The sequence below is a fragment of the Arvicola amphibius genome, chromosome 1 (genome assembly GCF_903992535.2).
Source record: "Arvicola amphibius chromosome 1, mArvAmp1.2, whole genome shotgun sequence".
Classification (NCBI taxonomy): Eukaryota; Metazoa; Chordata; class Mammalia; order Rodentia; family Cricetidae; genus Arvicola; species Arvicola amphibius.
This window is the reverse complement of record NC_052047.1, coordinates 147,674,104-147,701,465: the sequence shown is the minus strand read 5'-3', so window position 1 is coordinate 147,701,465 and position 27,362 is coordinate 147,674,104. Positions and strand designations below refer to the sequence as shown.

At 45.6% G+C, this 27,362-nt stretch overlaps 1 protein-coding gene across 8 annotated transcripts in view; it reads right to left on the bottom strand.

Moving 5' to 3' along the window:
• Kmt5b (lysine methyltransferase 5B) overlaps window positions 1–24,571 on the bottom strand; it is a 50,060-nt gene extending 25,489 nt beyond the window's left edge. The window contains exons 1-3 of one of the 8 annotated variants that reach the window (XM_038325866.2): window positions 24,374–24,571; window positions 6,558–6,793; window positions 517–664 (exon numbers count right to left, since the gene is read on the bottom strand). In XM_038325866.2, coding sequence (XP_038181794.1) covers window positions 517–664; window positions 6,558–6,717 — 308 coding nt within the window. In that variant the 5' untranslated portion in view covers window positions 6,718–6,793; window positions 24,374–24,571. Of the gene's footprint in view, window positions 1–516; window positions 665–6,557; window positions 6,794–22,441; window positions 22,539–22,775; window positions 23,182–24,373 lie in introns of those variants that run through there. The other 7 variants (XM_038325876.2, XM_038325858.2, XM_038325920.1 and 4 more) reach the window with 7 other exon arrangements.
• Window positions 24,572–27,362: the final 2,791 nt, after the last annotated feature.

Genomic DNA, 27,362 nt, shown 5'->3' with positions numbered 1-27,362 from the left:
GAAAATCTCTCTCTCTCTCTCTCTCTCTCTCTCTCTCTCTCACACACACACACACGACCCCACACTCCAATATCACAGATGAGGTATTCCAATACTGCTGCAGTAGCTTCTGACAGAGCATCTTAGACTCTAAACAGGTTCCTCCTTACTTGTGGAATACACAAGTAATGAACTGACCCACCAGCACATGAAGGAAAGGAGGTCGTCTTTCCAGATTCTGCTTGCTTCTCTTGGCTCAAAGAAAACTGTTCTACATCAAAGAACTTTACTTCTATTATCATTTAGAATTCTAAATATCTTTTTTTTTTTTTTTTTGACTGGGTTTCTCTGTGTAACAGTTCTAGCTGTCCTGGGAACTCACTTTGCAGAGCCGGCTGGCCTTGAACTCACTGAGATCCGCCTGCCTCGGCCTCCCTGGTGCTAGGATTAAAGGTGTGCGCCACCACCAGCTCATCACCTGTTTTCTTAAGCTTGACATCATTACTGGTTCTATGCAGGAAAAAGACTTAAAATTACCTAGTATTCATTTTGTGTGTTTGAAAACCTAAATAGGGATCAAGAACCAAACTGGTTGCTAAGTCGTCGTTCTCACAGAGCTCCTTGGCTGACATTCCAGAGGACGGCACATAGCGACTCTGCCCTTCAAATCCTGAGTTACCATGACCTGTAAAAAACAAAGAAACATAACTTGGTGAAAACTTCTCAATCTGCTAACAAATCCCCACTGCATCCCCACTGGCATTGTTAGCTGGAGTTACGTCAATCACTGTTAGTGATTAAGAAGTCAGTGTCCCTTATGCAAAACAACCAGATGCAGATAATCCAACGATTGAGAGATTGTGGGCAGTTGACAATATTAGGTTTCCTAAGAACAGGGTCCAGGGAATTGAGAGCTGGCTTTATTTTTCTCTTCAGAAACAGTAGACAGCACACAAGGCCATTACAGACAGGGCTGGGGGAGAAGGAAGCAAAAAGGATGCACAGGAAAGGCCATAAATGTGGATTCCAGGAAACAAAGGGTCTGAAGGTATTAAATGGCACTTCTTGGGCTTTTGGGCAGGTGAATGGTCAATATTCTCTTTAGGAGTAACTAAGGCAAAATGTTAAAAAACTTGCCTGAGATTAGAGTTACACAGAAGCAGGGAAAGAAGTATAATGAAAATGAGAGGCTAATTTCTATCCAACTTGCGTCTGAGAGAATTCTCAATGAGAGAACTGAATGGATAGCGTGAAGTGGTTGGGTTTCACTGTGGAGAAGCAATGCAGAGAGCATGCACAAAGCTTCATCAACGCTGGTGAGGGCTGATGGGTAGTGTTCAGTCCACTCCTGGAATCAGCACACAATTTACAAAGTGCTGAGTTTAGGTTCTCAAAACCAGCACATGAAGAATGAGTCACAGTGGGAGGTATAACCTTTTCATCCGTTCTTGCACAAAACAAATACGAGTCTTTGCTAAGGGGTAGGTATATGACTGTTGCAATCAGGTATGTGAAAAGTTACCTAATTATCAAAGAGGCTGGAGAGATGGCTCGGCCATTAAGAGCACTGGCTACTCTCCCAGAGGATCTGGGTTCAATTCCTAGCACTCATATAACAGCTCACAACTGTCTGCAACTCCAGTCCCACGGGATCTGACTCCACCCCCCCCCCCCTTATTTTTTTGAGACAGGGTTTCTTTGTGTAGCTCTGGCTGTCCTCGAACTCACTCTGTAGACCACACCGGTCTCTAACTCAGAGAGATCCTCCTGCCTTGACTCCTGAGTGCTGGGATTAAAGGCATGTATTATCACTGTGTGGCATGGGATCTGACTTCTGAAGGCACCAGGTACATATACAGACACACATGCAGGCAAAACACCCATACACATAAAAATCACAACAATAAAAAGCAATCTAAATTGTTGCCTGGGTCAAACCTAGGGCCTCATGCATGCAAAATGACCACTGAGCTCTATATATCCTCAGGCCTACACCTGCTGCATTTTCTCAAAGTTGTGTTGAAATTGATCTTCAACACAATTCACCAGGTGAAACAAATAGCTCCATGGTTACCAGAGTCACAGAATTGTTCTTTCAACATGCCCTCCACTTTGACTCAAAAGAAGCCTTACTGTCCTCCCCAACGGCTCAGACTGCAAGTAACCACTAATCTACTTTGTCTCTTTCAATTTGCCTGTTCTGAGAACCTCACATGGTGGAACCATAGTATGTGTGATCCTCTGAGACTAGTTTCTTCCAACTGGCATAATTCATCATGTTACACCATTTATCAATATTTTTGTTCTTATGAGTAAAACAATACTCCACTGCAGCTGGTAGATACATCTGACCTGTTTTCCATTTGGTGATTATTATGGATAATGCAGGCACAGTAAAATACTGTGTGTCCACGAAGTCTTCCCAGTGGGGCTCTCATCTCCACCAGAGTGGGGAAGTCCAAGGCTCCCAGTCTTTGTCAATAGCAGCTACTGCCTGTCCTCTTCATTCTAACCATCCAGGAGACAGTGAAGTGCTGTCTAAATATGCTGGGCTCACTAAATATGCTACTGGCTGCTTGTGTATCTCTGGAGCAATATGTCTACTCAGATCTTTAGTCCATTTTAAAATTGGATTTTGTCTTTTACCCTGGTGTTCAAGAGTTTTTTGCATATTCTGGAGATAGCCCTTTACAGACATATTTTGTAAGTTTGTCTTTTCACTTTTTGATGATTACCTGTAACATGGTTTGTGATTTTGAATTTTTTCTTGTTTCTTGTGTTTTTAACATCCTACTTAACATTTGCTTAATGTGAAGTCAGGAAAATGTTGCCTATGTTTGTTCCTGGGACTTTTAATTTTACACACACACATATTGTGCCAGGTTCCCTTCATTCTGGATGCAGAAATTTGATTTTATTTCACTGTATTTTTCCTGGCCTCTTAATAAAAAACAAAAAACCAAGAAACAAAACAGGGCTAGGGATGCGGTTCAGTGGGAAGGCACTTGTCTAGAAACCATGAGCTTTAATCCTAGTAAACCCTCCTACCTTTGCAGACAGATCAAAACTGTGAGATCTATTCTGGTTCTCAAATCTATTCCAGGAACACAGATGTGCTGGATCATCCTTGTGCTAATTACTGCAGCAGTTAGGAGATATTTTAAAAAATGATTTATTTATTATGTATAGTGTTCTGCCTGCACGTATCCCTGCATGCCAGAAGAGGGCCTAGATCTCATTATAGATGGTTGTGAGCCACCATGTGGTTGCTGGGAACTGAACTAAGGACCTCTGGAAGAACAGCCAGTGTTCTTAACCTCTGAGCTGGCTCTCCAGTCTGTTAAGAACGTTTGAAATAAAGAAAGCATAGTTTCCTAACTTCATTTCCCCCAACCCCAAACATTGTTCGCTATTTTGGGTTTCCTGAATTTCTGTATTTTAGGATTTGTCATTTTTTTTCAAATATGCCAGTGGGATTGTGACACCTGAAGAGTATTGACATTTGTTTTGTATCAGTGAACAAGCAATGTTAGTCCACCTATTAAGGCTTCAATTTTTTTAACAATGCTTTCCAGTTGTCAGAAATACATTTAATACTTAGCAGATTCTTGTGCACTACAAATGAGATGTCTGTTAGGAGTGCTCAGGGCTGAACCGAGTCTCCTACATGACAAGTGAATCACTCTATCACAAAGCTATATCCTCAATTACATTTTTTTCCCCACCATTTGTAGTTTTTCAAGACAAGTTTCTCTGTGTAGCCCTTGCTGTCCTGGATCTTGTAAACATGGCTGGCTTCAAACTCATAGTGGTTTACCTGTCTCTGTATCCCGAGAGTTGTGATTAAAGGCATTCATTACCATGTCTGACTAGTGTTTTGATTTTATTTATTTATTTTTTATGTATACAATATTCTGTCTGTGTGTATACCTGCAGGCCAGACCCCATTACAGATGGTTGTGAGCCACCATGTGGTTGCTGGGAATTGAACTCAGGGCCTTTGGAAGACCAGGCAATGCTCTTAACCTCTGAGCCATCTCTCCAGCCCCATGTTTTTATTTTTTTTTGAGCAAGGTTCTTGCCATGTTGTCTAGGCTAGTCTTGAACTCTAGCAATTCCCTTGCCTCATCCTTTAGAATGTTGGGATTAAAAAAAAAAAGAAAAAGAAAAAAATTTTAAACTCTATCTCTATGTTTTTGTTTGTTTTCTTCTTCTCTTTTTCCCCCACAAGACAGGGTTTCTCTTTGTAGCCCTGACTGTCCTGGAATTCACTCTGTAGACCAGGCTAGCCTTGAACTCAAGAGATTCACCTGCTTCTGCCTCCCAAGTGCTGGGGTTAAAGGTGTGTACGACCACTGACTGGCTTGTTTTCTGAGACAAAATATTGTTATATAGCACAGGCTGACTTCAAACTTAGGCAATCTTTCTGCCTCACCCTGCCAGGAGATAAGATTACAAGCATGTGCCACTATGCCCAAGTTCTGTACTTCACACCCATGAATGTGTGCCTGTCTGAGTTTATGTGCACCACATACATGTGGGAGCCTGCCAAGGCCAGAAGAGGGTGATAGACTTTAAACTTAGGTTCTCTGAAAGAACAGTAAACACTTTTAACTGCTGAGCCATCTCTCTAGTCCTGCACTTCATTTTTGATTAACTGAAACAGTTTTTTTTTTCTTTTGGTTTTTTGAGATAGGGTTTCTCTGTGTAGCTTTGGAGCCTGTCCTGGAGCTCACTCTGTAGAACAGGCTGGCCCCGAACTCAAGAGATCTGCCTGCCTCTGCTTCCCAAGTGCTGGGATTAAGGTTATGTGTCACCTTACTCAACTTGCTTTCCTTTTTGATTTTTTTCTTTGAATCAATAGTCATTTATGATGGTGTACTAGAAAATCTGTATTGATTCTAATTTTCATTCTATGGTAGAAATTTTTATGACTTCAATCTTTTTAAGTTCGCTTATTTTTTTTACATAGCCTGGCATATTATATGCCCTAGAGAATGTTTCATGTGTACTTTGAGAATAATGAGTAACACTGTTGGTGAACAGAATGTTCTTCTGATATCTGACTGGTCTAGTTCATTTACGGGGCTGTTTAAATCTACCCTTTTCCTGTTCACCTTTGGCCTATTGTTGGGCCCACTGCTGAAAGTGGATCGCTGCAGTACCTGATTTCCTGCTACACTGTCCATTTTCTCTCAAGTGCTGTCAGCATTTGGTTTATGTGTTCTGGGCCCTGGTTTTAAGTCAGGTTGACCATCTTCTTTGACACAAACACTTTGCTCCTTCTCCTGTCACTGGCTCTCTGCATCATTCAATCTGCCCAACAACATTCAGCATGATGCTGTCTTCTCCACATCCTAAATCTTCAACGATTTAACTTAAATGAAAACCTTTTACTAAGAAACAAGAAGTCAACAATTTTATTTAAAAGTTTCAGAAATGCCTAGTTTTCGGACTACAACAATACCACTGAGAGGGCACAGTTTTCAGCCTATGCTGACAGCAGTTTTGGGGGGAGCTGGTATCCACGCAGAGAAGAGCTAGTTAGTTTGGGGCTCCCTCACACTCTAATTTCAAACAGGAATTATGCCCAATTTTCCATAGAAACAGTGATCTGAGCAGATCTGGAAAGAGTAAAGGCACCTGAGCCCAAAGAACAGCATGGACTAGTAAGCTAAGGAGACCATATTGTGAACTACAGCAGCCCAGCCAACACAACCAAGGAATTCATGACTGACCAATGTTAGGAAAAGTAGAAATTGAAAGAGTCATCCTAAACATGGGCAGACACTTCTGAATAATATTCCTGTAACTATCCACTCAGGCACAGGCTTGTTCTAGGGTATTGTGTTGTGGAGGGGAGACAAGAAACAGGAACCATCCTACAATTTCTTCAACTCTCAAACAAGTAGCCTCATCCCCACCAAAAACCATAGACAGTCACAACAATCTTATAGGCTTTCAAATTTCAGCAGTCCATGAAATTTGAACAGATGGCAAGGACTGTGAGGGTGCCCTAAGAGCCATCTCTTCTTCGTCCACTCCTCATATAGAAGAGGTGACTGTATGGTTTAGCTTGCTCCATGAAGTATTTAAGGATTTTACATCAAGGCATTTATTTATACTTAAATATAAGAAATTCAGTAGTAGCATCTTAAAAACTCCTACAGAACAGATAAACTTTCTATAAGTTATGGGTAAATAAGCATCACAGAAATTACATAAAGCATGAAACTTAAGTTTCACATTTTACATGATAAGAATCAAAACTGCTATTGTGTCTGTAGTCCCAACTATGGGGAGGCTGAGCAGGAGGATCACTTGAGCCGAGGAGTTTAAGTCAAACTCTGGCAACATAATGGGACACACACACACACACATACACACACACACACACACACACACACACACATACACACACCAAAAAAGAGAAAATAAGAAAAAGACTCAGAATGGACTTCAGAGAATGAAGACTCCTGCTGTGTGAGAGCAGAGGGAGCGTGATGACAAGAGGACGTGGAAGCTGAAGGAACAAGGTGGCACCACAGTGAAAACAGAGAGACGAAGCGTGTACATACATCTGTTGGACCGCCTCTCAACGGCGTTTCTGCCAGTCTTCAGGGTGTCCTTGCCCGAGTGCTGTAATTTTGATTGATTCTGCTGATGGTCATTAGACAACTTGCCTCCATTTCTCCTGCCATTCACCACCATGTTCTTGGAGTCTCCCAACCACTTCATACCCACAGACAGCCTGACCCAGGAGCATTTAGTCACTCTCTTCTGATAGCTTAGAGAATAATTTCAATGTTCTCTCCTAACAGAAACAAAACATGAGAAACAAAACAAAACGGGGAGGTAAATATATGAAAGACTATGTCAACAGACCGTAAGAAAGACACACAGACCACTCTTGTCTCCCTTCCACCACCACATGCTGTCTCAAGACTGCAGTGCCCCAAACTTCCCACAGCCAGCCTCCAGCTCCATAAACATTTCCTTTCCAGTTACCAAGAGAGAAAAACCATTATTGCCTGGGCACAGCTCAAGAACCCGCTGATACAATGGTAACGCTCTAGGAACTGTTAGTAAACTACAGGGAATGAACCTCTCTTGGGGCTAGAAAAGCTTGGGAAAAGGCATCTAGGTGAAATAAGGACTACTGCACCCTTTACCATATCACTCTGTGTGAGAAGCTGACCAGCACCACACCTGATTCCCAGGCCCACAAGTGGGAAAGAACCAGCTTTCCCAAGGTGTCCTCTCATCTCCAGATTCATGACACGAATTTCCTATTTTTCCACTCTTTGAAGGCATTTAATGACCCCTATTCAAGTACCAGTCATACTCATTTGGAAACATGTGCCTTACTGTGCTTCACAATGGCAAGAAAATTGAGGCAAGCAATGTGTATGTACACAGTAGTCACTATCTCAACTTTAATGAACTGGATTTGGGGATAGGGATTTATTTGGGGTCTGATAGGTCACATTTGCTGTTGTTAATGGAATGAGTGACAATGTTGCTTGTGATGTCACTTCACTAAGGATGACACTTTAGTCCAAGTCAGACTAAAGAAAAGAGCACAAGTGAGAATGTGTAAAATTGCAGTTCCTCAGAACTGGAGGGAGTTTGTAATACTAGCACAACCCCGTCAGTGCACAGTGAAATGCTGCAGCTAGCCTGCAACAGAAACAACGCAACTCAGCACTTCCAAGTACAGCTCTCCCGGTTTTATCAACAGCAGACATTGGATCTTTCTCTTCACGAAGGCATAGAAACCTCCAAGTGACAACCGTTGTTGTGATGACTGAAGCCAGGCTCTCACACAGGCTGAACATGTATTCTGCACTGAACCACAACCCTTGCCTCATGATAAATTCTGAAGACTGCCAAGGAATGCACACCTTGAATGATACAAACACAAAGCATCGATTTCTATGTGCCTTCAGAGTTCTTTGTATGACTTCAAGGAAGGGAAAACGGGGGGTGGGTAGGCTCAGCTGACAGATAAAAGATGCCTGGCTGATGGAACGGTCTCCGAGGCACTATCCTCTGGGTCTGTTCCTATTCTAATTCAAGCACTGATGAACTTTGATTGTACTTGTCTTTCAGGTCTTGTAGGATCTTCATTAAACTCAGAAAAGCTCCTGCAGGACAGGGTAAGTGAACAACATCATATATAAGCTAAATATCTAAACAGCAAATTTTGTTTAGAAACAAAATATTTTTATTAAGTATATGTATATGTATTTGTCTCTGTGTGGGAATATGTGCAAATTCTGGTGCCCTTGGAAGACAGAGATATCAAGTCCTTGGAAGATGGAGGTAGAGGGGCTATGAGATACTTGATGTGGGTACTAAGATTGGTCAGGTCCTCTACAAGAGCAGTATATACTTTTAACCACTAAACCATCTCTCTCTTCAGCCTTGAATTTTGTCCAAAGACCTTTTACTGATGATCAAATACCGTGTACAATGTTTGAGCTTGGGAAGGAAGAATTACATTACAGTAGCCATGTGTGTGCAGCATCTGGAGCTGTGTGGGTGCTGGGAAGCAAACTCAGGTACTCTGGAAGAGCAACAAGATGACTGAGTGGGTGAGACTGCTTGTCACCAAGGCTGACAACCTGTTTGATGCCCAGAATCCACAAAGTAAAAGGAGAAAACCATATCCTGAAAGACAACCTTTCACTGCCACATGAGCACTGCTTTACATAACTTACCCTCCTAAGTTTAAAAAAAAAAAACAAAACTGTTTTTGTTTGTTTTCAAGACAGGGTTTCTCTGTGTTAACAGTCCTGGCTGTCCTGGAACTCACTCTGTAGACCAGGTTCGCCCCAAACTCATGAGATCCACCTGTTTCTGCTTCCTTGAGTTGAGTGCATTAAAGGCATGTGCCACCACTACTGGCCAAATAAAAGTTTTTTGTATTATAGAACCAATGAATCAGTATTTTTATTTTCTGTGTATGGATGTTTTACCTGCATGCAATGCTTGTGCACCACATGCATGCCCGGTACCCAAAGAGGAAGAGTTTTAGATCACCTGAAACTGAGTTATAGATGGCTGTGAGCTGCCATGTGGGTGCTGAGAATCAAACCCTGGTCTCCTGTGAGAGCAGCCACTGTTCTTAATTACTGAACCATTTCTCCAGCCCAGAATTCAGTGTTCTTGTCTCCACCTCCAGTGGACCAGAACTCTAAGCTATTAATAAAGGTTGGGGTCTAAACTGATGCACTGCAGAAACATGTCCATGTTGTCTTGAAATTGTGAATTAGTTACTGCCTGACCTCTTTATAGATTTTTTTATCAGACACCCACAATGCTAAAGCTCAAACACAGATACAGCAGGACATACAGACACCACCTATGACCTCCCTACTTCTCTTGCTACTATCTGTGCTTTTGGCTCAGCACTTTGGTTCTGTGCCTCTAGGGGGAAGAAAATAAAATAAAAGAAGGAAAGAGAGGAGAGAGGGAGGGAGAGAGAGAGAGAGAGAAAGAGAGAACCTCAAGTTCTTTTGGTCCTTTTGGAAATCTGTCCAAAGAATGTCCCACGTGACACACACTTTATTAATAGTGACCGAAGAATGTGTTTTTAGGAGTACGAAGTGTTAACTCTGTAGAACAGGACTAATAGATATGGCTTTTATGTGATGTTTGTGCCAGTGCCCACAAAGGCCAAAAAGGAGCATCATATCCCATAGAGCTGGAGTTACAGATTTGTAAGCTGCCTGACCTGAGTGCTGGGTCAGAACTTAGGTCCCAATAGAGCAGCAACTACTCTGTGCAGAATCTTTAAATTCCAGCTGAGAGTCCGACTCGGGACTCGAAGAAGCCCATTGTGATGAAACCTGAGTATGGTGCACACGACAGCGTTGAGAACAACTGTTTTAAATCATTCCTTCATTGTACCATCTGCCAGGGTAAAGACAAGAGGCCAATTTTCTTTTCAAGAAAATCCATGGGGGCTGGAGAGATGGCTCAGAGGTTAAGAGCATAGCCTGCCCTTCCAAAGGTCCTGAATTCCCAGCAGCCACATGGTGGCTCACAACCATCTGTAATGAGGTCTAGTGCCCTCTTCTGGCCTGCAGGCATACACAAGACAGAATACTGCATACATAATAAATATATATATATATATATATATATATATAAAAAGAAAATTCATGAAACAGAAATTTAACATATCTGAAGTTCTACCAAAAAAAAATCTGTTCCTGAGTTCTAGGAAAAGCTTAGCAGCAAATCATCCCAGCAACAGCACTTCAGTCACTGCAAGTTGCTCTCACCGTGACAGGCCATAGATCACCAGCCAAGAACAACTACAGCAGGGCTGATCCACTGTGGTCAATGATGCTGTGTCTAAACAGGTCCACAGCATAGGGGGCACTTGTGCCAGGAGTCTACCGCTCACCTGATGCTCCTGAAGGGGACTCTGTTGGAATGGAAGGGTTCTACATAGACGCATGCTGTACAGACAAGGCTGGCCTCAAACTCACAGAACCTTTCTGCTTCTCCCTCCCCAGACATAGGATTAAAGGCATGGACCACCACACCCAGCTGGCTTGCTATCTAATTTCATGATATACTGCTAAATCCAGCTTTTACATGGGTGCTAGGGATCTGAACTCAGTTCCTCAGGAATTTTACCAACTGACCCATCTCCCCAGCTCAGCTGTGGGAAAAACACCAGGAAACGATAAATAATCAAAGCAAACTCAAATGGCTCAGTGGATAAGGGGGTTTCTTCATAGGCCTGGCAGCTTAAGTTCCATTCCCAGGACCTACATAAAGGCAGAGGTTGTCCTGACCTGCACATGTGCACCATGGCAGTAATAAACTTGGATATGCAAAAACAAAAATAACTCAATTAAGAAGCTGAGGAGATGGCTCAGCAGTTAAGAGCACTTGTTCTTGCAGAGGAACCAGGTTCAGCACCCAGCACCCACATGGTGGCTCAGAACTGTCTGTAACTCAAGTTCCAGGAGATTCACCACCCTCTTCTGGCCTCCCCAGGAACACGCTTACATACAGATCACACACATATGTAGGCATAACACTCACACACATAAATATATCTCTTTAAAAACCCTGAAAGCAGGAACTACACGGATACCTGTACATTGATATTCATAACAGTATTTAAAAAGATTGTCAGCACATTCTTGTTAAAGAACAGAAAAGCAGTATAAGCAGGAGTGTTTCTGGTCAAGCAGGTGTGATGACTTTTTTTCTCAGAAAGCTAAGGGAAGAGAGGAAGCTAGCTGCAATCAAAAGTGTACTAGGAACAGAGAAGGCAAACACCAGCCTAAGGCAGAAACACCTTTACAGCCTAATGTGGCTGAGCAGACAAGAGGGTAGAGGGGCAGGGCAGAGAGGCTAAAAGAACAAGCTACAGAAAGAAGAATTTTAGAAGCCATTGCAGATAGCATTTATTCCTTAAGAAACAGAGGAAGCAGAGTGGTATTAGCATCCACCTCTATTTTAAATAATCATGCAGGTTACTGTTGTGAAGAGCTCACAAATTAAAAGTAAAGATGTACCACTGGCTTGCATAGGTAGTAAGAAATGGCTGGCTTCAGGATCTTCTCTGAATGTTTCATGGACAGCACTTACTGAGAAACTAAATGTGGAAGTGAGACAATGAGGACTCATTAAGTTTAAATGAAGAATCCTGAGGCAGTTGACAAAGACTACAGGAATCTCAGGCTTTGATCATTTCTAGAATACTGTCTAGAAAGCCAAGTAGACCAGAGCAACTGAAACAGGACTAAGAAATAAGCTGGGGATACCATGTGGTGTCACGGTGCTGATGGCACTTCAAGTCACAGAACCAAATTTGTCTAGGCCTGAATGGGGATAAAGTAAGTCTAAGAACTGAGAAAGCCAGCTAATAATCAAAAGTCAAGGGCTAGGGCTGGAAAGATGGCTCAGCGGTTAAGAGCACTAAACTGCTCTTCCAGATGTCCCAAATTCAATTCCCAGCAGCCACATGGTGGCTCACAACCATCTATAATGAGACGAGATGCCCTCTTCTGGCCTGCAGGCACACATGCAGACAGAACACTGTATACATAATAAATAAGTAAATCTTACCAATAAAAAAAAAAAGAGCAAGGTGAGCACAAAGCACCCCAGGACAAGGAGCAGGATGGAGGCACAAAGAGCAGCCTGGAATAGCACTTGAAGGAAGAGTCATCTGGGTAGAGGCTGCAGAGATTCAGAAGTCAAGTCAGGACAGGCCACTGATGATAGCCCTGCTAAGAAATAAGCATCCTACATGGATTTGTGTCTCTAAACATGCACTGAAGAATACAGAGTATATACTGAAAAAGATGGCAGGAGAAAGAAGATTAGCAAAAGAAAAAAATCTCAAATGTCAGGAAAGATATATGAAAATTAAACTCAAAGATTGAGGAATGCTATAAATAGACTGATTAATTTGAGATGGCTTTTAGGGTCTAATTTATTTATTTGGAAGACTAAAGATTTAAATGGCTCAATAGTTAAGAGCATGCACTGTTTTTTACTTTTTAGTAAAATTTATTTATTTATTTTGGTATTTTGAGATAAGGCTTCTCTGTGTATCCCTGGCTGTCCTTGAACTCACTCTGTAGACCAGGCTGGCCTCAAATATCACCCATCTACCTCACCCCTGCCTCTGGAATGCTGGGACTTAAAGTGCTTCAGGGAGTGTGCTACCTGGAGATACTGGACCACCTCAAACTGGAGTTACAGAATGCTGTAAACTGCTACATGATGCTGTGAAGGACTTAACCCTGGAGCCCCTGAAAAAGCAGTAAGTGCTCTACACTGCCGAGCCATCTGTCTAGCTCTAGTGCTAAACTTTAACAACTGGTGAACATGGTAATAGATGCCTATGATCCCAAAACTTGGGATGCAGAAGCAGGAAGATTAGTAGTTAAAACACAAGCCTCAACTTGAGGTCAGCTGAACACATAAGCCCCTGCCTCAAAGGAAAATGGGGAGGAGGGTAGTGATGGTGGGAACCTATTACTGCTGACTTGCTAAATGGGCATGTCAAACTGCCTCCTAAATATTTGTTTATATATACAGGTCAGTGTTGCCCTCAACCTTGGGCAGAGAAGTTATTTCTGCAATAGTCAGCACTTAATCCAGAGATTCAAAACTGGCCAAAGTGCTGAGAATAAATGATTATTGAGTGCTCAGTCCAAAATGGGATATCTCTATCAAACCTACTCCTACCTCCAAGGCTCAGAGAGCATCGGAGAGGAAGGGGTGGAAAGAACGCAAGAGCAGGATGGTGGGGAGGAGTGCTGTAAGTGCTGTCTTCTAGACACGATGGAGCCGTTGCGCTCATGAGCGCACTCCGGTTGTGGTCACCTGTGGCCTCGGTCAGTACTCCATCAGGCAACAGGCAATACTAACTGCACTCAGTGGGTTACAAAGACAGGGAGGCATAAGGAGTAGAAAGGGTGTGTTGGGGGTTGCTGGGAGGAGAGAAGGGAGGAGTTGGTGGTATGATCAAGATACATTGTTTCTGTGTAGGATACTGCCAAAGAATACATCAAGAATTTGCTACTTAAAAGTTAATTCTCCCGACTGAGGTAACATGCTTATCTAGCTGGAAGATGATGAAGTCCCAAGAGGTGACCCTGCATCTAAAAATGATGCAACTAGGTTCTGAGGAGACATACAGTGATTGCACTAGGAATGGCAGTATCATTCCCAAGAGGCTAATTCACCAACACTAAGGAACAAAGAGTGAGCGGATCAACAACTGGGGGAAGAGGTAATGTTTCTCAGGTTCTAATACTAAACAGAAGCATGGGAGCTGTTTAGGACCAGTATGAAAATTTAAGGAATTAAAAAGAAGGGAAGGTTGCAGGGTGGTAGCAGCACCTTTAATACTAGCACTTGGGAGGCAGAGGCAAGTGGATCTCTGTGAGTTCAAGGCCAGCCTGGTCTACAGAGCTCCAGGACAGCCAGGGCTGCACAGAGAAACCCTGTGGGGGAGGGAGGAGGATGATAAAGGCTAGGTAGGCATGACAACCTGTAATCTCAGCACTCTGGAAGCTTAAACAAAAGATCATGAATGAGGCCAGCTATGACCCCCTGCCTCAAAACTAGTACAAAATAATTCCAAAAGTAATGAAATGGAAACTTGCAGTCATATTGTGTTATAGTATCAATAGGGAAAAGAGGACCCATCTACCACCACAGGCTACTCCCATGAGAACACGGCAGCTGCATTTACAGGAGGAGGGATTGTTTTCCCTAAACGACTATAATGAATCTACTTACTTATAGTCAGAAAAAACACCAAAGCTGAGATAGTTTAGGCCATTTCAGAAGAAAGCATAGTTTTCTTAGGAAATGTACTTGTTTCAGGAAGTACACCTGCCCTATGTCCACCAACAATGGACCCACCCAGTCTCTGGATGAAAGCGCAGTGCTAGTCAGTGCTCCTGAGCTGACAGTCATGGCACACTTGGAGAACTCTGCTTCCAATTCTTTTTAACTTCAAGATGGTAGTTTTTTGTTTAATGTTTTACACAAACTGCTTGTAAAAATTCTGCAGAGAGGGGTGGAGAGATGGTTCAGAGGTTAAGGGCACTAGATGCTCTTACAGAGACTTCAGGCAGTTTGATGGGACAAATACTCGGCTTTCTAGGACGCAACCACGAATTTTTTGTTTTGTTTTGTTTTGTTTTTCGAGACAGGGTTTCTCTGTAGCTATTTAGAACCTGTCCTGGAACTAGCTCTTGTAGACCAGGATGGCCTCAAACTCACAGAGATCCACCTGCCTCTGCCTCCAGAGTGCTGGGATTAAAGGCATGCGCCACCACCGCCCAGCAGCAACCATAAATTTATGGCCAGTTCTTGCTTCTGTGACTGTACTGTTGGAAAGCATCCCATCTGAGAAGCCAGGAGACTTGGTAAGAGTGTTAGGAAACAAAAGAAGGAAGCTTATTTATTCCTACAAACTCACAGGATGCCTCCACCTACAATGGAGCTGTCCCACACGTGTTTATCAGTACCTACAGTCAAAGAATCAAAGAACAGGTCTCTATACTTGTACGACAAGATACACACACACCAACAAGCTGCAATTTCTTTCCAATTTCTATTTCTAGATTCTATACAACTAAGGTCAGATGTACCTGTTCTGTCAATCAAGAACTTCCAGATGCTCTCAGATGTCATACCTTCATGTGGAACCAAGAGAATCAGGTCTGAGGTCAAAAACATCTCTATAGAGCCTCACCTACCACCTTTTCAGGATAATATGAAGGCTAGTTTCGAAAACCATTGATTGTGGTAAGTTGGCTAGGGTAATTTACTCTAAAGAAGAAGGCAGAGGGCTGAAAATGCAACATTTGTTAGAGTCTACCATCTGGTACTTGTGCCTATTATGAGGAAAAGGTTCTCTGAAGATGCTATTATTAAATTAAATTTAGGGCTTTATAAAAAGATTAATCCTGAATCATTTAAGTAAGCTACCCCAAGACTATACTCTCAGGGATCATTTCTATAGTTCATTACTAAGTAAGCTACCCTAATGCTAAAAAATATCCTTGAATGAGAGACAGAGAAGAGCCAGGTGATACCACAACACACTGTGACACTCACTTGCTTTAAACCACCAAGAGCCAGGCAGTTTGTTCCAGCAGCCACAGGAAACTGCTACAAAGACCAAACAAAGTACACTAAGGTAAAAACTTCTAGTCACACAAAATCCCACCACTATCGACACTGTTCTTATATAACCAACAGATTGAAAACACCGTCAGTTATTTTCCCGTTGTGACTACAGGTGTGAGACACAGGTTCAGACTTACATGGGTTCCAAAAATACAGCTGGCTTCTCAACTACACATCTAGGTACTAAAGTGGCGTGTGCTAAGCCACATAAACATAATTCCTTAAGAATGATATAACTGACATTATCCTATTTGTGGAAAGTCTATTGAGATAGAAATTTCAATTTACCAAAACATTTTAAACAATAACCCCCTCCACTGGTAAGTTCTCACAGGCAGCTACAGTACTTGGCTGCCGATCTAGAGCTGGACCTGAAATACAGTCCTCTCCAAAATGTTCAGCAGAGAAAATACTGATTGACAGTTTATTTGGGTGCTTGATCATGGCGTTTATCTAAGAACCCCTTGACTCTAACAGTCTCAACAGGTATTTCTAAAATAAAGGTTTTAGTTATTAAAGAAACTCCAGGGGCTGGAGAGATGGCTCAGAAGTTAAGAGCACTGACTGCTCTTCCAGATGTCCTGAGTTCAATTCCCAGCAACCACATGGTGGCTCACAGCCATCTGTAATGAGATCTGGTGCTCTCTTCTGGCCAGCAAGCATACATACAGACAGAATACTGTATACATAATAATAAATAAATCTTTAAAGAAAGAAAGAAAGAAAGAAAGAAAGAAAGAAAGAAAGAAAGAAAGAAACTCCACAAGAGGCTGGAGAGATGGCTTGGCAGTTGCTCTTCCAAAGGACCTGGGTTCAATTCCCAGCACCCATATGGCAGTTCACAACTGTCTGTAACTCTAGTTCCAGGGGATCTGACACCCTTACACCAAAAAAAAAAAAAAAAGCTAAATAATTATTTAAAAAAAGAAACTTCACAAAAACAAAACACCAAAAACCAAGTATACATACACACACACACACACACACACACACACACACACACACAGAGAGAGAGAGAGTCTCCATCTTCCCACCTGATCAGGGCTCACTCAATAGGAACACCCAATACAACCAGCATTTCCTTTGCTGTATTTCCAGTCACCCCTCCAGAAACATATACCACTGACCACTGCATACCTGTAAGTACAGCCTCAGCTGTCCATAGCTCCAAACAGTATTCAATTTCTACTGAGCAAAAAGGGTGGTTCTTGGGCTGTACTTTCAGGGTTATGCTTGAGTTTGCCAAGTGGTAGGCTCCACCAAAGGCTGCCCACACAGTGGGTAGGAGACCATTCTGAAGTCAAAACAACTGAAGCCCACACTGGCTTCACCCCATGCTTACTGACAGTGTGACCAAGCATAAGTCCCAATTTCAAGGTTTGACACATAGGCTGAGCAAAAATAACTAATAAAAGTACCCACCTGTTCTTTCCAAGCAACTAGGGCAAAAGCAAAGATGGCCAGATAGTGTTCCCATCTTCTCACCCACAAAATAAAAAACAACAACAAAAACATTAAAAAAAAAACAAAAAAACTCCACTATGTCACTCATTTTTAACAACAACAAATTTGACCAGTGAGTTGTCTCTGACAACCTGAGTCTGATCTCAGGGCCCACACGGTGGAAGGAGAGAACCAAGGTCTGCAAGTTGTCCTCTGACCTCCGTATGGCATGCCTATGCCCACTTCCCACCCCCACTAAATAGATTTAAAAAAAAAAAAGACTTCTACTCTTTATAGATTTTATCATCTCTAGCAAAATGTCTCAGGCTCAGGAGCTAGAGAGATGGGTCAACAGGTAAGAGACTAGACTGCTCTTGCAGAAGACTGAGTTTGGATTCCAGCACCCACATTGGGTGGCTAACTGTAACTTCAGCTCCAAGGGGTCCAATGTCCTATTCTGACCTCTGTGGATACTCTCAGATACAGCATAAATTCACACAAACATGGGTAAAGATAAAAACCAAAGAAAGAAAAAGGCTCAGCTGGGCATATTGGTCCATATCTGTAATCCCAACTACTTGGGAGGCTAAGGCAAGGATACTTAAGGTTTGAGGCCGACCTACAATACTGAATGAGCTCTCATAAAATAAATTGAAAACCTGAGCAGGCTTAAGTAGTAAGTTATTTGACTAAAGTAATTTACTTCCAACAAAGTACCATATCCAGTAACACATGGTACACAACAAAACAAAAATAGTCTAGGCTTACCACAGGAAGTTCAATGACAAGGAAGGGAACAAGGATGACAAGACACATGGGCACTAAGCAAGAGAGCCATGTCTTACAAAGTAGTACCCCACCTACAGTGAGTGAACGAGGACTGTGTGGCTGAGTATCTACCCAAGTCCAACATGCAGCCGTTAGCTCAGATGAAAGTGAAAACCTGAACCTGGCTGCCCGGCACAACAGAAGCAATCTCCTAACTAGGGTTCTGGGCACTCCACACCATGGCTTCACTCAAGAGCTGTGCCAAGAACTGGGCGGCACACCATCATGTGTCCACATGTAGCTCTGTGACACATGCACAATGCTACCACTGTCATCCCCAATGTACTAAAGAGAACAAGGCCAAGAGAATTAGGCAAGATTAAACCAGGGTCAGATTGAAAAACTACTCTCCTAGTATTATACAAAGAAGCAATACGGTCTCAATGAAAACAAATCTTGGATATATTTGCCCTAACTGTGAAGATTCTAGAACAGAATGGTAATGTCTTCTGTGTTCATGGAGTTGAGTCCAGTGTGGGAAGAAATGACTCCATATGAAGGCATCTAAATAAGCACAATCTGATAAGAACTACAAAGACTTGAGGAAATCAAAAGCTACACTAAGAGACTTTAATTAGGAAAAAATAAAAAAGGTTTATGGTGTGAGAGAGAAAAGCACTCTGGCTATTTACTTCCATCCACCAAACAAGTTAAGAGCCAACTAACTTTGCCTGAACTTTCTAGGACCCTGAGTGAAGCCTACTTCTGCTTCTTTCTTGAAGGGGAAAGGTCTCCTATGGCTTCTCTATCCCCAGACTCCACTAGTTCACTGGCTAAAGGGTCAAGGACCCTTTCTTCTTAGTGTGTGGGCTATGCTTCTATATACTTCCCATGATGCAACATAAGCATCACCTTGAAAACAAAAATACTTTTCAGAGATAACTGAGTCATTAAGACACACCAGATAATTCATCTAGTCATATAGATCATAAGAAATGATTCATTCTGCAGATCTGGAATCCATTCACTTCCACAAACATTGCAAAAGCCTGCTGGGAGCTTTCAGGCACTGTTCGTGGTGCTGGAATAGCTGTTGTGGCCATGGAACACTAGAGGGCCACCGAGAGCTTCTACTTTAAGAAAAAATCATGCAGAGCCACAACTCCAAAGGTTGAAAAGATGAAGGCTCAGTGGTTAAGAACACTTGCTTCTCTTTCAGAGGACTAAGTTCAGTATCCAGCAACTACATCAGGCATCTCACAGCCTCCTGTAACTCTAGCTTCAGTGGATCTTCTTCTGGACTCCATGACCACCTGTACTCACATGCACATATATATCCACACACAGATGCACACAGTTAGAATGTAGGTGTCCTAGCACCTGTACCAAGTGTTCACACTAGTATGTGTGACTGAGGACTCTCGGTACAGCTATCCTACTCTGCAGGTATTCGCATCACAAACAAGAAGGCTCAGGAGTGAATTTTGCTGTTCAAATAAAGCTGTTCTTAGGTGGCAATGCTGGGTCTCAAGCTCTTGTCTAAATTCAGCTCAGGCTGAACCACATGCAAACCCTACAGAAGCTGGGTCTGTTTACTTGGTTAGTGTGCCCTACTACACACAAATGAAGAGATGCTGCGAAGATGTAATGGCCAATAGGAGCAATATGGGGCGTAAATATCAAGATTTTCAGACCACTGATGTATGCTAGTATCTTAATTTGAAAAGCCACCTGAACTGCAAAGCTTCTTGACACTTCAAAAGATGTAAGACCAAATGAAGTCTACAGATGAGCTAAGTAAACCAACTAGAGATGTTAAATATGATTGAGGAGGTTCTTAGAAATGGGAAGATATGGAAAGATGAATTTGGAATTCATCTTTAGTAGAATTTAGGACTAGAAGCAGTTTCAGTGAGAATGTCTAGTCATTCTATAGAAAGACCTGGCCCTATCTGTGCCATAAATACAGTGACAGCAGAGACTACACAGTACTCTGACTAGTCCCTAAATGATATTTATAAACAGCACCACAATTTTACTAACAACCCTAGAGCTGCAATATGTCTGTGCATGTCCCATTCCCACACCAGCTATCCCCAACTCAGGGCCTGAGGCAAGGGGCAGCAGATGCTAACAGATTTGGCTGTCCTTGAGCACCATGGGAAGAGAATGGCAAAGTAAAATGTCACTACAAGACTCACTAAGTACAGACACTATTTTCCCTCTTCATGAGCCTATTTAAAGGTAATGATCAAAGAGGGCATTCAATCCCTTAGAACTGGAGTTACAGATGGTTAGGAGCCACAGTGTGGGTTTTGAGAACTGAACTTGGATCCTTTGCAAGTGTAACAAGTACTCATAACCACTGAGCCATCTCTCCACACCCCAAACGTAGCAAGTTTGAATGGCTGAATTCCATAAACTTACTGTACAAACAAGGATTCCTAGCGAACAAGTCAGGACCTTGCAGTAACTTTGATTTATGAGTCTTACCACAACTAAATCCACTTTCTTCACTAACATGCCAGTAAAACAGGTGTTTTGTCCACTCCCAAAACAAAGAGGTAACTAAAAACAAGGCAGAAAAAGTAAAGGTTACACCATACACATAAAGCTAGTCTCCGGTGCACAGAGCTGGCTCTACCTGAGCTACAACCACTCCATGCTGTCTCTGCCTAGTTAATATATGCTAGGTAGCCAATAATGTTACCCCATAGAGGAATGACACATGGTCCCTTGTTTTACAAGAAAAGAATGCTCTAGAGCTAACGAAGTCCTAGACCTTCTGAGCAGAGAAGGGTTTTGGTGAATGGAGAGAAGGTAAAGTTCACAGGTGGCAGACAAAGCAAAAGGAACGGAACCATGCTCATCTAAGAGGATTTGCTCTGCAAGCCACTGGAAAGGTACTGAAGACAGGGAGCTGCTCAGACACTATACACAATCTGTTGTACAACCCAGCCACATCGCCGGCCCTATAAACCTACAAGCTGACACCCATGGAAAAGAAAATCATTTCTGAACTCACATCAGAGGAAGGCCTAAAGGGACTCCTCCCCCCCCCACCCACCTATAAAACCCCTGCTCAACCACACAAACTCCCGGGACACACCCCTCTCATCTGCATATAGTTCTGCCACCTAGCCTTCCGGGACATGGTCCAGGGTATCTCCTACAAATGTGGGGAGCTCAGAGTAGCAGCCCAGTATCATCAGTGAGTCAAACACGTTTTAGGGAGCACTTGGGAAAGAAAGGAAAGAATCCTTGGAAACGGTTTTTGAAAGAGTTTGGTTTCAATCACAGAGAAAGGGTGGAGGCCTATTCTCCTCTTGGAGTATAAATGCTCTGAAGGTAAGGGTTTTGTTTCTGGTTTTTTAAAAACAATTTAAGGAATACTTTCAATGGCGCTGACTGGATGGATACATTTTGAAAAACTACCAACAAGTCTGACAAGTTGGAGATTAACAAACTATCTCTTTCGTGAGGTGCTTTCTGTGGGGGCCAGCCAGAAAGCTTGCTCCAGAGGGCCACATTCTCCGGGGCCTTTTCTGAAGATGGGTATGTGCTGAGACGGGAAACTAGCGCAGGTGAGCCTGGGAGAGGGTGTAGACTCAAACACTGCCTGGGCTTTCTCCACTCTAACTTTAACCCCGGACCATATTGCGCTCCTAGTGAGGGGCTCGGTCAAACCTGAATCTATACAATAAGGGTGTGAATTTGGCAATTCATTCTTCAGGCATGGACTTCACACACAAATCGTCTGTGGTAGTTTCAGGAAAAAAAAAAAAACAACTTCTTCCTCGCCTCTGAAAGGGTTTATGTTTTGTCTACTAATTACCCAAACTGACGGGCGTTACTGTCGATTAAAAACAAAAAACAAAAACGGAACGGGTAAAAGTTGCAGGGGAAGCTAGTTCTTCTAAGGGATCCGTCCGCTCAGCAGACTTCCGATCCCTCAGGCAACTGTGGCACACGGTTTTAAGTCTAGAAGGCAGGTTAACAAAAAACTCTTCACCAATCCAGGCAATTCATCTTGCCCGCTCCCCTGGAGAGAAGTCTCTCAGAGTGAACTCCGTCAGAAAGTTCTTCAAAACGAACTTCTCGTCTCCCTCTCGCACCCCCAGGTCGGACGATCTGGACGACCGACCGGGTGACGCCAGCGCCTCCGAGCCGGGCCCCGCGACGCCGCGGGACGGCACCGAGGGGAGGGCGCGTACCGCAGAGCGACAGGCTGAGCCTGGAGCGACAGGAAACCAGGCTCGGGCCAAAACAAAAACAACCGAAAGTTCGGCGCGCCAGCGCGAGCAGATTGGGCGAGAAGCTTCGCGGCCGCCCATTGGAGAAGAGGCAAAACACAGTCCCCCAATCCCGAGCGGCCGAGCAGCTCCCCTCGTGCGGCCGCGACCCGGCCCCCGCCGACCGCTACCGCTCCCTTCCGGCCGCCGCCACAACTGCAGGCCGCGCTCGCCCGCTCGCTCGCCCGGCCGCCCCGGCCCCGCAGCCCCGCCCCGCGCGCGGCCCGGTTCCCGCAAGCACGCACGCACGCACACCCTCCGCGGCTCACCGCCAGCACGGCCCGCCTTCCAGTACCGGGCCCATCCGAGACCCCCGCCACCGGGCTCCCGAAGCGCCCGGCCACACTTTCCCGTCCCTCCAGAAAATTAATCACCAAAAAAATATTTCCTTAGAAAAAAACTGGAGAGTAGAATCCAATATGGCGGCATGGACGTAGCACCGCCCGCTGCCTCCGCTGACGGGGGGGGGGGGCGAGAGAAAGGAGTCCGCGGCCGCCGAGCGCCCCCCCCCAACCCCGCCGCCGCGGCCGTCACCGCGGCCCGCGCCCAGCCCCGGTCCCCGAGCCCTGACTCGCAGCGCTGGGCCACTACGACCTCACAGACCTCGGGCCTCACCTCCGCCTCGCGCGCAGCCGCGGGGTCTGGGAGGCATCCGCCGGCTTCGGGGCTTCGCGTCCTGCGTTCTCGCGCAGCGCCGGGTGCCGCCTCCGGTCCCCGGGTGTCCTCACCTCATAGCCCCCGAGCCTCGCTGCCGCGCCGCAGACGCGTCGCCGCCCCCGGTGAGCCACCCGGACACCGCCCGGGCTCGGTGGAAGGACACGAAAAGAAGTCCACGGATGACGGCGGAGGGACACCACGCAGGCTACGAGCGTACGCGCTCCTTTGCCCCACGCCAGTCGCCGCGGTGGCTTCGACGGAATTCTGCGGAAGGAGGCGGAGAGACGCCAGAGAGAATGGAGTTCCCCACCGCGGCACCCGACGGCGGAGGCACAGGAGCGATTTTCCGAGAAGGAGCCGCGTCGTTGGCCGTCGCTGCGCCTCGAGGCGGAGGGATCGCAGCGAGAGTCGTTCGAAGATCCCTCCGCCCGGCTGCCCTTTAAATCTCGGTGGAGGCGGTGTCGCCGCGCGCCCGGCGGGCGCCACCTAGTTCGCCGGCCGCTCGCTGCCCCTCGGGGTCGGCGCCCGCCCCCGTCCCGCGCGCACCTGCACCTACCAGGGACAGCTCCCGAGCCGCGATTTCGGGGGACAGCTACCGGCGTGCGGCGCTCCGGGCCCGCTGTGCCTCCGGGGTGCACCGAGGGGAGGCAGCCGGGGATGGCGAGTTTCTTTGTTGTGGGGATGGGTGTCGTTGGGAGCAGAAACACCCTTCAAGACCATGTGGGCCACCGGAGCGTTACCATGCGGGAGGCGGGAAGGAGTTGCGTTTGGTCACCCGTGTTGTCACTGGCTGCTCCTTGAGCACCTACTGAGTGCCAGCTTTTCCGCGACACGGCCACTCCTCACCCTCCTCGGGCTTCACCGGCGCGAGGAAGGAGGTTTGGTCCTCAGGGAGCTTAGGGCGGAAGATCCGGAGTGGCTTGCACCCACGCCTGGGGTATGGCGAAGCCCCACCCCTTGGATCTTGCAGTCGGATAAGGGGTGTCACGCAACAATAACTAGGGTCACATCTTCGTCCCCAACCAGACATCGTTCCCAGCGAGCTGGTGCACTACCTTATTTACTTCTCAGGGTAATCCCGGAGATAGAGAGCATTGTGGGTCCTAGTTTACACACAGGGAAATTGAGGCACGAACTGGTTAAGTGACTTTTCAACTGGTCCGGGCTGGAGCCAGAGCCCCTTGCACACTACTCTGTCTAAAACTCAGACTTTAAATTAGTAAAGCTGGTGGTTGGGACCTGCAAGGAGACGTCTGTGATTGCCACACGCATACAGAAGCAAGCACCCCAGAGTGAGGTGGAGGGTGTTAGGGAAACGTACGAAAATGTTCTGGCGGTGAAAGAGAAGAAAGCATGCCGATCCCGCAGACGCATCGGACAGGGCAGGCAGCTGAGGCGATTCCAGGAGAACCCCAGCCTGCCTTGGTTCCCCGGCAAACACCACCACCACCTGCGCCCATGCACGTACCCTGGCACAGTAGGCGTTTTCTAGAAGATAGCTCAGCGAGGGACGTGGTCCTAACGTCCAGCTACTACCAACTTACCTCCTACTGCTTCCTCTTTGATCTTGAGTGGTAGACATGACGTTTGTCCTTCCACCGACGGGAAACAGGCTCAGTGAGGACGCGTAACTGGGAGGGTGTAGTTCTTCAAAACCAAAACTCCTGCAGGGTACTCAGAAGTGTGACCTGTATCCTCACTCCACAGACCATGTCAGGAGTGGGCAGTGGGCATAGCCTTGACCAGCCACAGGGGAAGCAGGTCTTGCCACGCCCAGGTCTACTTCCTGCCCTTTCGCTCAGAGTGCAGTCAGTCACCTGTGGCATCAGGTCTGTCATGCTGTATTCCCTTTTTGCTGATACAGCTAACAATTCTTTTGATCTTTGTTTTGATTTTTTTCCCCTAGTTTCTTACTAAACATTTTCTCCCAAAGACTTCTGTAGGGCTTGGCTCCAAATACATGCCAGAGACACTGAAATTGATTGTTGAGGAGGTCAGCACACGTGGGGCACCATCTACTCTGATGGGCACCAATGGTCCCAGATTGGCTTTCAGGGGTGTGGTGCTCAGATTCTGAGTCCAGCTAAACCTCAGCATCCCTTGGCCCCAAGTGCCCCTGTCTTTTCCACCCCAAACTAGCACATGACCCTCCAGGCTCACCCAAGTTCCCAACTCTGTAAGGCTCTAACCTTCCCAGATGCCAGTGGTTCCATTTATTCCCTACTGAATGCCAGGCTGGTGGTATGGGCATTGCCTTCCAATGAAGTGGGCTGGGATTCCAGCCAGGTATGGAAGACACGTGAGCACAGCACAGCCTTGAGTCCCCCAGTGCTGGGCTGTTCTTCTGAGTCCTGAGTCCCTAACATCAGCTGCTGCTCTTTTGTGGCCCCTGTGAGGCCTCAGTCAACCATGATCATTAGTGAAACTGGGCTGGGCTCAGGACCTTTGTTGAGCAGTGCTGAAATCTTGGGGCTTTTAGAGGTCTCGATCTAGGGAGGTCACGGCTGAGCTGGCCCTTGCCACAGCTGGGAGCTACCCTCCTGGGGAAAACTGAACATTAGACTTCCCTGTAGTGAGAGTTGCCATCTAGAGGCTCCTCCTGCCAGCTGGCAAGGAGCAAGGTCAGGAAATAGAAGGCCAGGCACCTGCTGGGCCCCCACATGACAGGAGCCTTGGCATTTACAACGTGAAGCCTCTGGATGCTGTATGGTGGGAGAGCCAGCCACAGAGCCTAGGCCCCCACCCAGACTGCTTGGACTGCGAAGGCTTAACAGCTCTAAAGAAAGGCTGAGTTGGCGGGAGGGTCTCAGTGCGACCTGGCAGAAGCACCCTGGAGCTGACCAGCGGGAGCCACCGTCCTACTGACAGGTCCCCTGAGCAAGCAATACCCTTGCCAGGACAGACAAAGTCCACAGAGTCAGTTCCGGTGGCCCCAGCAGGCGGTGATTAGTATGCCCAGGAGCACTCTGGTCACCCAGCCTGGCCCACCCCAGGGTACCCCTTCTCAAAAGGTCAGTTTGAGTAGTTCCTGTTGCCTGCAGTGGATTGCTCGCTGAGACCCAGAGTATTTGCAGATGGAGCTGACCCTGGAATTCCAGGTTAGGGAAGTCACTTCTACTTGTAAAGCAGTTTGGATGTTTGGATTTTTTTTTTTTTTTTGAGACATATTTTCTCTGTGTGGCCCTGGCTGTCCTGGAACTCACTCTGTAGACCAGGCTGGCCTTTAACTCGGAGATCCATCTGCCTCTGCCTCCCCAGTGCTGGGATTAAAGGCATGCGCCACCACAGCCCACCTGGGTGTTTACATGCTTATGCGCACCTCTCCAGCCTCTTTCCCAGCAAATACAAGGCTGCTCTACTGAAAACAAGTATCTGAAACTGGGGGAAATGGAGGATAGAGTTGGACATTCTGGGGACCCTCTGGGTGACTGGCTGGCTTCCTGGCCATGGGTCTGGGTACCACCAAGTCCCTGGAGGACTGCTTCCTCTCAGGCACTTCTGTCACTCAGCTCCAGTGCTGTCCCCTTTGTCCTTTAATGCCTGCACTGGCACAGATTACCAGTGGCCTAGGACCTTACCTCTTTGACTTACTGTTCCATTAGCTGACTCTCTTTGAGCCCTTAGTCCTTCCCACTAAGGGGCCTTGTCTTTTTCATCGCTGCCTCTCCAGCCTTTAAGGCTGCCCCTGGAATGCCATGTGGAGGACAGATCCTCATTCAATTATGATTTATGGGAGGGAGTGGGGAGGAGTTATTTAACGTTCCAGAGTTGGTGCTCCAAGGATAAAGGAGCTGACCCCTCTCCCAGCTCTAGGGGTTCAATGTTGTTCAGTTGATGGCATTTCTTCTTCATATTCTTGAACTTGGAAGCGGTGAACAACATTGGATTTTTGTTCAGGGCATCTACCTGGGATAATCAGAGACCAAGTTAAATGTGGCCAAAAGATGTCATTCTTAGGGTTCCCACAACACAGCATCATTTAACACCACCCCCATACACACAACTAAATCTAGACCTTTTGAAGCAATTTATATTTGTAATACTAATTTCCAAAATTTACAAATGTATTTTCAATAAGATACTATTTTCTTAACTCACACACCTGGAAGTAAGCACAGAGGACTCTATTCATCCTTCTTTTGTTATGATAGCCACATATCTGTGGCTAAGCAGCTAGGTCATTGACAAGGGTAGGAGTTTATTAGTTGGGGCAGTCTGGCAAATCTGAGACCATGATGCTATGTCTGGTGTCTGCCTTCTGGATGGCTCTTCACACAGGGAGACAGGAAAACACTGGTAGTTCAAGTCTTTGTTCTTTTTTAAGATTTATTTTTGATTATGCATACTTGTGTGGTTCTGCACATGTGAGTATGTGCCATTGGGGGCCAGAAGACGGCATCAGGTCCCCTAGAGCAGCAGGCAGCTGTGAATACCTGAGGGATACTGGGTACTGAACTTGGATCCTCTGGAGAAGAGTGTGATCTTAACCACTCAGCCAGTTCTCCTTTCCCTCTGATTCACATTTTATAAAGC